The sequence below is a fragment of the Haliaeetus albicilla genome, chromosome 6 (genome assembly GCF_947461875.1).
Source record: "Haliaeetus albicilla chromosome 6, bHalAlb1.1, whole genome shotgun sequence".
Lineage (NCBI taxonomy): Eukaryota > Metazoa > Chordata > Aves > Accipitriformes > Accipitridae > Haliaeetus > Haliaeetus albicilla.
The window spans coordinates 44,371,333-44,385,962 of NC_091488.1; the positions used below are offsets into that span (position 1 = coordinate 44,371,333).

General features: G+C 48.9%; 2 protein-coding genes across 4 annotated transcripts in view; one reads left to right on the forward strand and one right to left on the reverse strand.

The window, feature by feature from the left end:
* Positions 1-9,212, forward strand: part of CFAP91 (cilia and flagella associated protein 91) — a 40,776-nt gene extending 31,564 nt beyond the window's left edge. The window contains exon 18 of one of the 2 annotated variants that reach the window (XM_069785851.1): positions 9,088-9,212. The gene's annotated coding sequence lies outside the window, so the exon portion shown is untranslated. Of the gene's footprint in view, positions 1-4; positions 8,734-9,087 lie in introns of those variants that run through there. The other variant, XM_069785849.1, reaches the window with a different exon arrangement.
* Positions 9,213-13,635: 4,423 nt separating this feature from the next.
* Positions 13,636-14,630, reverse strand: part of GSK3B (glycogen synthase kinase 3 beta) — a 149,397-nt gene continuing 148,402 nt past the window's right edge. For both annotated transcript variants that reach the window (XM_069785853.1, XM_069785854.1), the window contains one exon: positions 13,636-13,835. In XM_069785853.1, coding sequence (XP_069641954.1) covers positions 13,768-13,835 — 68 coding nt within the window. In that variant the 3' untranslated portion in view covers positions 13,636-13,767. The remainder of the gene's footprint in view (positions 13,836-14,630) is intronic.

Sequence of the window (14,630 nt, forward strand, 5' to 3'; positions counted from 1 at the left end):
CCAGGCACAGACCAATAAAGATCTGCACCTGGGCTTTTGATGGTATTTCCTTGGATCAATAACATTAAATGAAAAAATATTCCAGCAGTGGGAAATTTTGAGTTGAGACCATACACAGAGTCTTTTCTCAAGCGTGTCCCACTGATTTCCTCAGTGGAGTAAGGCAGAGCGGCTTCCTGCATTAGCACTGCTATTAATAAAGCATTGAAGTTGAATGAAAACGGTCAGCTCTTGCATCATCTTTTCACATAATTAGTCCTTGCATAAAGAACAGGCGCCCTTGACCTCAGCAGAGTGGTTCCTGCCAACCAGGCAGTGTCTGGCACTAATAACTAAGGCTAGGTGATAGCAGAATGACGTGGCAGGGGCTGATGGAGCTTGTGCAAAGAACCCATTAGCCAGTGCTTACGGCTTTTCCAGAAATGTCACTCTTTGGGCTGACCTCTTCTTGCTTTTTATCATCCCAAAGGAGAACAATTCTGGAAAGAATCTTATTTTTCTTAGAACAGTGTTAGTCACTCTGGCTTTCCAGCTCCAGGGGGGCTACCCAGAAAGGATGCTGGCTTTGCCTTGTTTGCAAGCACGGGGGTGCTCCAGCTCAGGATGTCAGAAATCAGCAGGCTGCAGACAGGCGCAGTGCATCTGATCAGAGAGCTGTCAGGGACTTGCTCAGCTCTCCAGCACTCACCTGTCAAAATTCCTGAAGTCTGTGGGTTTAGCATCTGAAAGGTACATTTACGCCGATACCAACATCAAACGCACCAGCTTTTGGAGGAGCAGGCGCAGCCACACCCAAAATGCTTACTCATGGATGGCTACAACTTATGCGACATTAGCTCTCAGTGCTAACGTGATAATGGGCTAATCTCTGTGTACTTCCATCATTTCTGTGTAACTGATAGCCTGTTCTTTGTGCTGGGTCTATAAAGCTTCAGATACGGTCCAGCTAACTAATCCTGAACATGGCGCTGCTCCTTCAAAACACAAACCAGCAGCTGATGAAAAATTCAGGCTCATGAGTGCATTCCTGGAAAAATTTTGCATCAGGTTTCTGTTTTATGGATTGGGCTGGGGGGGGGAGTGGCAGGGAGGAGAGAGGAGGAAAAAAGTCTGAATACCCTCATATTCTGCTGAGCTGTACATCAGAACTGGAGAGAGGAAACAAGGGCTGCACCAAGAAACCACTGCTGGTCTCCAGGTCACTGAACCGGGGTCACCAGGTGACTGGTGGGGTCAGGCAGCCTCTGCAAGTACTGCAAAATCTGGCAGGAGTCAGAGATGGGTGATGAGTTTTGGTTAGGACTCTGTGAGGATGATCCCATTAGGGTTTGGGGATTTGGAAAAATTCTCATTGCGTACATAGCTAGTCAGAAAAAGGGAAGGTAGCAAATGCAAAAACATAGAAAGAAACACTCTTCACAGTGTGGGAGGAGAAGCTGTGCAGGGATCAGCTCTTTTGCCTCAGGCCACCTTGGACAAATTTAGCCTGGTTGAAAGAGGGGGGGGATAACATGAATCACAAGATCCTATGTAATGAGACATGGAAAACTTGATGCAGCATAACAGTAGAACAGGAAGACCGACCCATTGAGGCATTTACTGTATTTCTGAGATGGTAGGTTGAAATAAACATTCTCCATGTGGCTTGTTGTGCAATTTGACGTGGTTTTAAAAAGATAAGAAGTGTTCCAACAGGTGTGGGAATGGACGTAGGTTGCAGCACTCCGGTCTTCTGCCGGGATACAGCCCTCTGCATGACAACGAGGGGGCAGAGGACTCCAGATGCTATGCACAGCCTGAGCTATAAATGTCTTGGCTTCTGTTATGATTTAAGGGACACCGTTGGGATAAAGCCATCTTTTCCACATGACATTGCCTAGCATGTAAACTGATGGCCACGGCAGGATTCCTGCAGGAAACTCTGCTCTAGAAACTGCTTTCAGTTGTCACATGCGGACTTTTTTTCAAGCTTTGCAGAATGTGCTTTGAGAAAGAAAACGAGCACAGTGAGAGGGAATTGGGATCATAAATCAACAGCAGAAGAATGCACCATTCCCTCTCCTAGCAGGAGCCAGAACAACCCTGGGGAGGAGCCCATACCCGAAACAACCAGAGCAGATGCCTCCAGGGCTGCACCAATACAGTGGAAACACTGGGGAAATTTTTCCCGCTTTTCTTTCACCAGCTGCCCGCTGGGAGGGAGCCTGGCTGTGCTGCTCTGCCGGCTTCTGCATCCTGACAGGTGGGAGAGACGGGCTGAACCAAACGAGCCTCTGGGGTCACTGCGCTGTGAGAAGGCTGAAAAATCGGTCTCTTTGCGGTAAACGAATGAACGCAAATTGTCTCAAGTCTTCCCTGCTGATACGGCTCTTGCAGTGTGGAAGGAGGAGATCCTATCGCAATACCTACAGTTCAGCAAAAAGGACTTTTGGTAGGACAACTGGAAGCCAATGCACCTTTTCCACTGCGCGCTTACTATATCTATGTTTTAGTCAACATAAAAACACAACGAACCCATGCTCTCCCATCTCTCCTGCCTCCCTTAAAAACAAGATGACCATCGCAAAAGTTGCTGCTGTAGACCTGGCTGTTCCTGCCGCTTTCTGAGCGCTGCTGTTCCCTCTGCTCCCGGTCTCATGAGCGCACAGGACCTGCCCGCTACTTTGTTGGGCTCAGTTCAGACCCCAACACAACTTTGGTGGGGGAATAATCCTCCAAGTATGGTCCTCACATGCCAAAGGCTTTTAACGAGGTCCAATTGCACTGATACTAACTTTCCCTCCTCCCAGTCCTGTCTCCCTGCTTCTACCAAAATCCTGTTCATGCAGCTTTTCCTGCGTTTTTCTGACTGGTGAGTCAGTATCTTCTCGGCATCCACCAGCATCCTCACCTCAGTGTTCTCCAGAGTCGGGCCTGGGCTTGGAAGAGGAGCTGTTGTTTCACATGCGTGCCCGCCATCCCACCAGAGAGGCAGGAATTGTTTTGAACACCTGCCAAAACCAACTCCCCGAGACGTAACGCGTACACCTAGACTAGTAAATTCAATTTGCCTGGGACCACTCTGGACCGAGGCCCCCACCTCTCCTCACAACCACTGCCGGGAGCAGAACTGGCAGGGAAAGCATCTCAACAGATGCTGTTTGCACAGGAGAGACAGTCCCAGCGGGCCGATAGGAAGGGTGTACGCTGAAACCTGGGCAGGAGAGGCAGCTCTGGGTCTCTGCTCTGATCGTATCATTCGTTCCCTCTCATTCTTCCTTTTCTCCCACATGCCATGTCAATCCCATGCACCTCATCCTCCACCTCCTGTGGCTGGAGTCCAGGCCACTTCTCTTGGCCTGTTCCCACTTGCCAAAGCCCAATCCTTCACCTAGCACTCGGAAGGGATGTCCCGTTCCCGTTTCCTTCCTGGGCTGCTCACCTCTATCTACTTGTTACTCAGGGCCAGAGCCCTCCCCGGCCAGCCTGGCTCAGCACACCATCCCCAACAGACCTGAGAGCTGCGGCTGCCCCTACGAACACTCACCATCGCGCCTGGCCACTAGTCTACGCCTGGTTGGACCTGTTGCGCAGCCCAGACGATGCCCAGCCGTCTGAGATTTACCTCATCTGGTCCCCCCGACGGGGAGCTTTCAGAGAAACCTGCACTCCTTGCCCATCCTGGAGCTCCTCGGTCAGTGCTGGGGGCTGGGAGGTTCCTCCTCTTCCTTGGGGTAGCGGCTGGAAGCGTGCGGTGCTACCTGCAATGCAAATTGCAGTGAGCTAATTGCAGCTGCGCAGAAAGGACCCGATGCTGTTGCTCTTGGTGACAACTGTCAGCACTGAGCGTGAAGAACACCACTGCTCTGAATACAGATGCAGCAAGAAGCCTGAAATATTAACCAGTGCTCTTACGTAGTCCCTAAACCGAGAGCGCACTAAACCTTCTCCTAAATACCCTTCTCGGCCAGCATCTTCTCATCATTTTACATCGCTAGAATTTGGAAAGCAGCCGCTCCCACCAGCGTTACGGAGACTGAAAAGCTGCATTCGCCCCTCTCTCCTTAAGTTGCTGCAGGATTGATCCTAAGAATGAATCTCCCCTTTGTTTATTACCGAGCCAGTAATGGCCAACATTTAAAGCCTCTTGCAAACGCTATATTGGTTCCTTACCTCCTGAAGCCTTTCTCCACCTGCCTGTGTAATTTTTCTGCCTCCAGCCAAAGGCAAACCATTTTTCATTGCTGTGCAGGCCCCGAATCTGTTGTCTCCAGCAGAAACAGCCTCCATTGACCAACCTGTTTCTACGCCTGGTGCCATGAAACAAAAACCTTGAAAGAGGAATGAAGTGTAACTGAGATGGTCCAAAGACTCCCTAGGTGGGTAGTACCCTTCATTTCCTGAGACTGCTAACAAACAACAGCATCCCAAACAACATCGGTGATCTCCTTGAGCAAAAATGCCCTCAGACAACCCGGGTTTTGCCAGTAATCACCATCCGCCTCCTGAGCACTCTTGCCTGGCAAAGGATTTGGTTACAGGAACGAGCTGCAGAAGGGAGGAGGAGGACACGCCTGCTCTTACACCATAGGAAACATAGACTCATAGAATCATTTAGCTTGGAAAGGACCTTTAAGATTATCGAGTCCAATCGTTCACCTAATGCTGCCAAGTCCACCACTAAACCATGTCCCCAAGTGCCACATCTGCACATCTTTTAAATACCTCCAGGGATGGTGACTCAACCACTTCCCATAAGCCTGTTACAGTGCTTGACAACCCTTTTGGTCAGGAAATTGTTCTTAATATCCAATCTAAACCTCCCTTGGTGCAACTTGAGGCCATTTCCTCTTGTCCTATCGCTTGTTACTTGGGAAAAAGAGACCTGGCTCCCTGCAACCCTGGCTTCCCTCTGACAAGACCTGCCACGTATTCCTGCATCAGCGACAGGCGTCTGGACCCCGCAAATGCTCACCATGTGGAGGTGGCGTAAAGCACAGGGCGTTCAGGCAGCAAGCTAAGATGAACAGTCCTGTTCTAACGCCTGGATTCCACCAGTTTTTAAAAGTTTTGCTTAGGGAAAAAAAACCCCCAACCAAAAAACCAACCCAAACTCCTCCATCGTTCTACTTAGCAATCTGTTACATACCCAGACCCCAGGTCCCTGCCCATGGCTCCTCTGCTAGGCAGCTCTGCCTGGGGATGAGGTTTCGTTTGCCCGCAGCCACATTTTCTCACTCTGTGGCAAGTGAGGAGGCCCTGCAGACTGCCCTGGACTTGGGCAGCCTACCCTGCTGCGGTTGTTCATTCCCCACTTACCTTGTCCTGGAGGACCCAGCCTTGCCTCTGGAGAGCACGAGCAGAGACAGGTGATGCAGAGAGCAGGGAATCCCTGAAAGAGAAAGCTTTAGCTCCACTGACTACATCGGAGACCTACCCGGTCGCATGGAGACTCTCAGAAGGCAGTAGGACATACCAAGAAGAAAATATCTGTGCCAGGATGTCAGGAGTTAGCTGGGTGTGCAACAAGATCCCGGACTGCATTCCTGCATTGACCAAAGGCAGGTGTTTGCTGTGAAAGTCCAACTCTCCCTTACAGCCCTGAGCACGGTCACCTGCGATGAGCACCAGCAAGAGTTGCACTGGGGGACTGGTGTCTGCTCCAAAGCCTCAGCAGTTGTACGACATTCACACCAAGACACGAGCCTGGTTTTCCTGCCGTGCCTCGTGTGGCGTTGCTACCTACGCGCCTTCCTTTCCCACCAGAGCTCGGATTTGGCAGCAGGTCGGGTCCGACCCTGCAGCCTTTGGGCACGACTGGTTTAGCAAAGCCGGCAAAGCCGGAGCAGCCCTGCCCTCGCCAGGAATGCCACCTCCCTCCCCAGGGCTAGCGAGGGAAGACGACCCAGCCAAGCCCTTCCCGGAGCCAGGGGAGGGAAGCGAGGTTCAAGACTGGTTAATGAGATCGTGTACCATCTGCCGGGCTCGCCGTCTCCAAGCAACTGGCCTTCGTGCTTCAGACACAAACCGCGGTGCTCCCGCTCTCCCCTCCGCGTTTTGCGGCTTGCTTCCCTCCTCCTTTGTGGCTCTTGTTCTTCTCGCGCTGAAAGCGACTTGGACCTTACCACCAGCAGCCTGAAAGCCGCCACCTTCCAGATAACAAACGGTGCCAGTAGCCTTGACGCCGACTTTTAATTTCAACCCAGATGGCTGGAAGTTTGGTCGATAAAGACAAAGCACGTCAGTGAAGGAGACTTTTGTACCACATTCAGCTCGGTACTGCTTTGCGTTTGGATTAGCATTTTAAATCGTTCAAAGGTGTCGGTGACTGACAATTAAGTGGATTTGAACCTGGTTTACAAACAGGTCTCGAAAGGTATTTTCACTTGGGAAACGGTGATGGAATGACTGTTCCCTGGAAGGTTGTGTGGGGATTGGCTCTTGATGCTAAGGCCTTTCATTCTATCTTTTAAAAGGGTGATTGGGATGAAACTATAAAAGTCCCAGCAATAACGTTTGCAGGAATTATAATGGGAGGGAGTGATGGATAAACTGGACAACTGCAGCCTCCACACAGAAAAGTGAGGGTGATCCTCAGGTAAAGAGACAGAGGGGCACCGGCTGCAAGATGGTCTCTAAGTGCCTTTATTTGACACTGGGGAGACCGTCGTAGGAAACCTCTGGCTGGTTTTGGTACCCACTGCTTAAGGAGTGTGTAAAAAACAGCCACAGAGGAGATAGATATAATTGAAAGGATTAGAAAGATGGGAAGGAGCTGAAGAGCCCCTTCCAGTCAGGTTAGCAAGAAGTTCGGAGGTGACTGGGTCCTGGTCAAGGGCCTCTGACATTCAGAAGAGAGACCCGAGACTGGAGCAGGGGGTTCCTGTGCAAAGACAGCGCAGAAAGAGAGCCCACAGCTCGCGTCCGCGGCGAGAGGAGTTCAGGAGAGACAGGAGACCCCAGTGCATGCGGATCTAGAAAAGTGCCCAAGGATAATTAACCCCTCCTCCCCAATTACTGAGGACTGTGATGAACTCCCCATCAGCAGTGAACTTTAAATCAACCAACTCACCTAGCGAGGTGCCGTACAGGTAGCGATGCCTTTGCAGATGGAACCGGCCACCCTTAATGCCGGGGGCCGGACCGGTGGAGCAGAGCAGCCCTGGTCTCGGCACACGAGTTAGATGCAGCCCGAACCCCGGTGACGTTGGGGGACCGACGTTAAGTGAAGGGACAGCAGCCGGTCGCCCGTGTTGCTTCCCAGCTTCCCAGGCCCTGTCCCGGTACCTGCTGGAGCGGCAGAGGCCGAACAAAACAAGACCCCATCAGTGAGCCGGGGTGGGCTGGCACCCGCTTCGAGGGGTGCAGCTTCAGCACCCAAGAAGGGCGAGAACAGCCCCCAAAACAGCTCAGTCCGGGGAAACCGGCGCGTCGCAGCAAGGCGGGTGGGAGTCGGAGGGAGCCCGACACAAGACTTACAGCGCGGACCCATCAAGGGCATCAACCGTCCCGTTGGCGCCGGCTGCCTGGTCCGGGGAGCGGGGGATGCCTCGGCTCTGCAGCAAGCGCCACGCTTCACCCGCTCAGACCTTTTAACGCACCGACTGGTTTGGTACCCGCAGCCTCTTCTCCAGTCTCCAGCTGAATTTGGGCACAGGCGGCCTTTCTCCTAAACCGAGGTCTCTCCCTGAGCAGCCTCGGGGACAACCCTTCCCACCCAGCTCCCACCTCTCCTGGAGCGGCTCCGGAGCGGAGGCTCCAGCCCGGAGGAGCCCAGCAGAGGAGGTTTCACGGGGACGACCGCGGCTCGTGGCACACGAACAAACCAAAAGGACCCTCTTTGCAATATAAATTTGTTTTTATTGAAGCAGCAGTCACATGACCTCGCATCTAGCCTTTAGGATAGCGACAGAATGGATTCGGCCAGGTCAGCCAGCCCAAAAAAGGATTTTTATTTTTTTTTTTCTTTTTTCTTTTGCGCTAATAGACATGTCATGTTTAATACATACATTATCCAGTACCGGAAACCCAACTCAGAGATAGCTACGTGCTGATTTGCTGGAGGAACGGTCCACTGGACGTGGTCTCGACAAACTTTACAGATCACCACCAAATAACATTACTAATGGGATCAAATGATAAAAAAAAACCAAAAACAAACCCAAACAACCATGAGTGCAGGATTCATCAAAGCCAGCAGTTTACACAGGTTCTTAAGTTCGTATCTATAGGTGGACGGTAAAGGAAGATTGCTTGGTTTTAATTTGAAATATTTATGTCCCAGGGTTCCTCTCTCCATCAAATCAAATGGTATCATAGACAAGCTGGCATCTCTTGAAAAATAGCATGGAATAACACAGCTCATTTAAGAAAACATGCTTATTTCTTGTGGTTTTTCTTTTAATTATTATTACAAAGATTCACGTCCACCTATTCTTGCGGAGTGGAAAGAGGCATGAGGGTGAGGAACAAGGGGTGGAGAAGGGAGAGAGGAGGAGGAAAGAAAGGGGCAAGTTTTTGAAATAAAGACCACACACTTGGTATTTTTTAAATTTCATTTCCAGGCTAACCTACTTTTTATTTAATGCAAATTACAGTACCAGTTAACTATTTCCGAACCGAGTCACACAGAACAAAACGTATTTACAAGGGGAATGGGGCGGGGGAAATAATAAAACATTAAGCATACTTTCCACAAAAAAAGTTTATATTTAAAATGAAAAAAAAAAAAAAATCAGTCACAGAGGCATTCAAGTAGTAATAATGTTATACAGGTTTTGCTTTTCCTTTAAATCAAGACAGATTTGCACAAGTGTATGCAATAGTTTGTATACAACCCACAGTCCTTAATATATATATATATTTTTAGATTTCTGTTTTTAAGATGGAAGTGGTCACGCTAATTGGTGTGTACAGGCCCAAGTGATCCATCAGCAACACATTAATGAACGCAAATTTTACAGGCAAGCAAATTATATATATATAAATATATTTTATATATATATATATTAAAAATAAATTGAGAAAGACCAACACAAGGAAGCTACTTTTCTCGAGCTAACCCCTTAGGTACTGTTTTCCTTTCCTGTCGTTTTGCCGTTATTGCAGTGTTGCAAAACGAAGCCAACTACGACCAGAACCGGCTGAGAGCCCCGTGGAAATCAGCTGCCACCCCAGGGGTACCCGCTGGCAGTCTCCGAAAGGCAGAGCCCGGACCGAATACCCTACTGTGCTTTTCCTCATCGGCTTTTCCTTTTTCTCCGCGGTGGCTGAGGTTCCTAGTACAGGAGTACGAGTCTGACAGGCTGCTTGACTTCTACAAGTACTGAAAACCGGGGGGAAATTTTAAGTTGCGAGTCGCAGGCACCTGCCGTTATTTTAGGTAAAGCTTGGCTTCGAAATAAGGGGACAAAGTGTTCGGGGATCTTCTACCAGCCAATTTTCTTTTGCAGGTCTTTTTTTTTTTCTTTTTTTTTTTTTTTTTTTTTTTTCCCTAGCAAGGTAGATAAGTTTAACATTAAAGAACACCAGCATCTTGATCGGGTGTCCGTGGGGGGAGACAGACTGCGATCCAGTCCGGCTCAGAGACCCACGCCAAGGCAGGGCTGACGTAAAGGACAGATCAAGACCAGACTGGGTTAAAAAACAAGCCTGAAAGAGAGTAAAAGAAGAGAGGGACAGCTCTGAGCGGACTGTCACCAACAGCTTGGCATCACTGACCTTCGTGTCATCAGAAAGAAAGTGCAGCCTCTGCTTCACTGGAATGAACACGAGATGCTTTGAAATAAAACAGCAACCTTTGGTTTGGTAAAGAGTTAAGTGTTTTCCCATTCAAGACAATCTTAGGTGGAATACTAACAAGGTAGTAAAACACAAGCAAACTAGTTTTAGAAACAAGGCCTTCGTGCTGGGCACAAGAAATCAAGAGTCATGTTAAACTTATCATCTCAAGAAATCAAAAGTGACTTTGGGGAACGGTGTGGGAAAAAAAAAATAGAAGAAAGGCAACAGAAAGTCCCCCCGGCAGAAAAAAAACCACCGCGGACTCCTACAGCGCAGCATCCCTGGGGGGTGCGGGGGGTTTCCCTCCCCGGGGGTCCTTTCTGCTCCCCGGGGCCCGACCGCTGCCCCCGGCACAGCCGCAGGGAGGGTGGAAAGGCCGAGCCTCGGGGAAGGCGCTGCTGCTGCTGCTGCCACCCAGCCGACTTCTGGGTGCAGGATTTTGGGGGGGGGGGGGGGGGGGAAGAGACGAGCAAAGTCTAAACGAGCTGCTAGGGCAAGTGTCCGAATGAAACCGGTCGCTGCTAGCGGGAGGAGGAGAGGGCAGGGTGGGCAACTTGGGAGAGATCCAGAACAAAGCCACGGCTCCAATGAAATGAGTGACGGCGGAGACGGTTTCCTTTCGTTCCGCTACTGATCAGGGTATCACCGAAACCTTACAGCACTCAAAGAGTTAGAAAGCAGGGGGTGGGGAGCAAAGATGCGGGTTTGGGGTGGGAGGCATTGTTAATAAAGGAGGGGGAGGGAAGAAAAAAAAAGAAAAAAAAAGGGAAATAAAATTCAAAAAATCATGGAAGCGAAGGCACTCCAAACTATATAGATACACTATACATCGCTAGAGTTATTGTTACAATAATACAGGCCGGTACCTACTGTACAGAGTTAAAACTATATGGCTTTAAAAAGCTCGTCTACATTTTGTCTGATTATTAAACAGAATCACTGCCCTGAACGGTAACTTTTTGCTCATTAATAACAGTTCCTGGGTCCACATATTTACATACAAAACAATAAAACTCAAAATTCAAAAACAACCAAAAATAATAATGTACAAGCTTGAATTTGGTGAGGAGCTTTGTTTTTTTTTTGTTGTTGGTTTTTTTTTGTTTTTTTTTTCTTATTTACAAAAAAGGTTATTCAAAGACCTGGATCTAACTTGTATAAAAGAGTGTGTGATCCTGCCATGATCCTTGAAAAAAAGAAATAAAACCAGAGGGGTGCCCCCAACCCTCCCCCCAGCCTAACACACACACACACGCACACATGCACACACACACAAGACACACAGAGACGCCGGCACAGTCACGAAACCAGAGAGAAAAGCTCTTAACTCCCCTCCACCAGTCTGAAGCAAAAAGATAAAACAAAAAAGAAGAAAAGCCACATTTCCTGGCACAAGCAGCAATTTTTCTTCATTATTTTTATTACTTTTTTTTTTTTTAAAGACTCGGTAATTTACTGCCTCCAAATAACAGCGTCTGTGGCTGATGCTTCAGCAGTCTCGCCTATACAGCAGATCCATACCCTGCCACTGTCCTACTTTTTGAGTTTCCTGCATCTATTTGGATCACTGGGTCAACCAAGCTCCTGCACTTACCTTCCGGGACACCGACTAGCCGAGCTCTCGCGTTAAGATGCTCTTCAACCCTTTCTATTAAGTTGCAGGTAACGATTTGGAAAGCCTTCCGTTTCTAAACGTGGGCGTGCTTTCCTTTGCGGCCAGCCAGAATTTAATGACAGCTAAAAAGCTTTAAAACCTTTTTTTTGTTTTGTTTTGTTTTGTTTGTGTGCCCAACAGCAAATCGCCACGGGACTGATGAAAACATGAGGGTTTTATCGGTTTCACGGTAGGTGGTCACTCACCTCTTGAAACAGCTCCTGCCTCCCTGAACCCTCCCCGAGTGTCAGGCAGGAGAGAGAGGGCAGGGCTTTTGTCAGCTCCAGGGCTGCTAAGAGACAGTTTTCAAAAAAAAAAAAAAAATCTCCCATGTCAACAGCATAAAAGGTACAAGAGGAAACACACCGAGCTCGTGAGCAAAACCCCTGCCGCCCCCGCGGCTGCCGAGCTTGCCGAAGCCGCCACTGCTGGCAACCGCCGGGCCACGCGAAGGTCCGCGCGTTCCCGAAAAGCAACCGCTTGCCTGAGAGATCCGCAGGTCAAATAACAGCTCGATAAGCACCAAAGGCGACTACGGTTTCTCTGAAGGAGGATAAGGGTGCAGCGGACACCAACCGCAAGCCTACGACAAGATCGGGTCTCCAAAAGTCTCGTTTCTACGCCGCGGCTGCGTCCGGCCGCTCACCTGACCCTTTCCCGAGGAATATTGCTTTGACTTCAGGAAAAAGAGACGTGGATGCTCACGCCACGCGCCGTCGCAGGGAGGAAACCCGGACCCTGAACAGATGGACTAGAACAAGCATTCACCTCACGCTTCAGTCAGACTGTTTCGAGATCGTAGACAAAATAAAAAAAGCAGTATTGTATCTATGTATACATGTATATATTTATATAATATATATACACACACACTCATATATAGCCAGCTTTCCTACAAGTCAGCAGGTACAAATTACTGTTGAGAGCACTCGGATGTGTATTTTATTAATATTCTACCAATGTAAAAACATAATGGCGACGTGGCAACGCGCATCAATAAATAGAGATCAAAAAAAGCAAGAGGTTAAAAAAGATGAAATTAAATACAGATTCTAGCTGTGGATTTAAAATCGAAACTATCGGAGAATGTGGCATCCTGCAAGTAAAAACTGCAGTTAAAAAAAATATTACAAAATAAACCAGTAGACTGTTACAGTTCACATTATAAACCCTGGTGTCCTTTTCCTGTACGCACCTTGCAAAAGGGAAGCCTGTTCAAATCGAGAGCCGGGGCGGGGCGGGAGGAGGAAGAAAAAAAAAAAAAACAAACCCACCCAAAACCACCAAGTTTTCACAGTGGCCACTTTCCAAAAAGTCCCTTAATGTCCCCGGCTGGGCCCCCGCCCCCTCCGAGGGTTTTGTTCGTCCGCTCTTCTCTGCTGAAGATGGGAGCCGACCCACCGACCGGCCGCCTCCGCCGGCCGTTTTGCCCTGCACCGGCCCGCGACGGGGGGCAGGAGCTCCGGCTGGGCAAAGGAGCTGCTTCGGTAAAGCTAACCGCTCGTGTTCGTGCATGTGTGTGTATTATATTATATATAACCCACTGGGGTAAGACTTTTCCCGTAATGAAGCTGCAGGTTTCTTCATCGCTAGCACTGATTTTTTAGAATGGAAGGCTTCCACTAGCGGTTCAAGCCTTAGACACACGGCAAACCCTCCCCCCCCCACCCCCGGCAACCTATTTTCCTACCACGTCGCCTGCTCCCCATACCGAGCCGGGGCAGTTCTTCAGACAACCTGGGATATGGATTCACTGACAAGAAACGCTGAGCTCTGTTGAATGACCCCTGCTAAGCTCCCGACCAAATTCAAGCTGTGCACTACATCAAAGTCCGAAACTTCACTTAAAAAGAAAAGAAAAAAAGAGGTTAAAAAAAAAAACACAAAAAAACCCGAACTTCAGCAGAGAATGAGGTTTGGGGTTTTGTTTTGTTTTTTTTCCTTCTTTCTGTTGTGGGAGGGGGGCATGAGGCAAGAGTCCTGGTTCTGAAGTACACAACAGCAAACTTCCAACATGAAGAGATTGTCGAGGGGAGAGACATTGGTGTGTTGTATTGCTCCGCTTTCCCTCCTCCCCCCACCTAGTCCCCTGCCCCGGACACCCTGCAGAGTGAGAATACAATGAAACTGGTTTGTATTTATAGATATTTTACAAGGTTAAATAAGAACAACAATAATAATAATAAAAAATTGAACACTAAAATGAACAGGTTGGTTGGTTTGTTGGTTTTTTTTGTTGGTTTTTTTTTTTTTTCCTCTTTTTAATTTTCTTTCCAAATGTGACCAGTGTTGCTGAGCAAGACTCAAATTACTGGTGATTTTTCCTGTGCAGCTGGCTGCTTGGTACCGGTTCAGGTGGAGTTGGAGGCTGATGCTGTAGCTACACTATTGGTCTGAACTCGTTCTCCTGCGTTAACATCTGCAGCAAACGACAGGCGAGAGGAAGGGAAGAGAGAAAAAACAACCAGTATTACCTCCAAAATACAGACACATTTAGAACAACAGCTAGGACATTCTCCGCACAGGGAAACCCACGACTCCCACCGAGATGCCATTTGATTAGGATGCTCTTCCTGACTTCAGGGGGTGCAGATGGACCACTTCGGTCCGGGGAGAGGGTGGGAAGGGGGTCTTTAAGCAGGACAAAGGCAGCCTCGAGGGCAGAGGGTTGCAGGCCAGAATGCGAACACCCAGCTGGGCTCTGGATTTTGCAGGACGTAACATTGCCCGTGGTTACACTCCAGCAACTCTAACGACAAGACGAGGCACACTCGCGTCGCTAACGCATCAAGTATCCGCGGCTGCTACGAGGTTTCACGTTGGTGCTGAAGTTTCGTATCGTTAGCCTTCTTGTAACAAAGCTGCCTGTTAATTGTGTGAATGAGCGCAGACAATGAACGTGACAAGCCTGCTTCCCTGGCAGAAACAGCTTGTGTGTTAATGTGTAATTCATGCACTTGTTGCCTCAGAAAACATCTTCCAAGCCTACTGCTTTATTCTGTGTTGCTCAACCAAACAGTGGGATCTGCCACCCCCTGAACTGCTGAAGCAGACCAACGTCAAGGCCTGAAGCCAGTCATGAGGTTTACGGAAGCATACGACATCATTAGAGGATCGGGTCTCTGCGGTAAATGGTCTCCAACACTTTGTCTTCCCTTCTCTGGGAGGGACAGTGCTCCGCAGAGAGACAAGTCATAGGATCACGGGCACATGT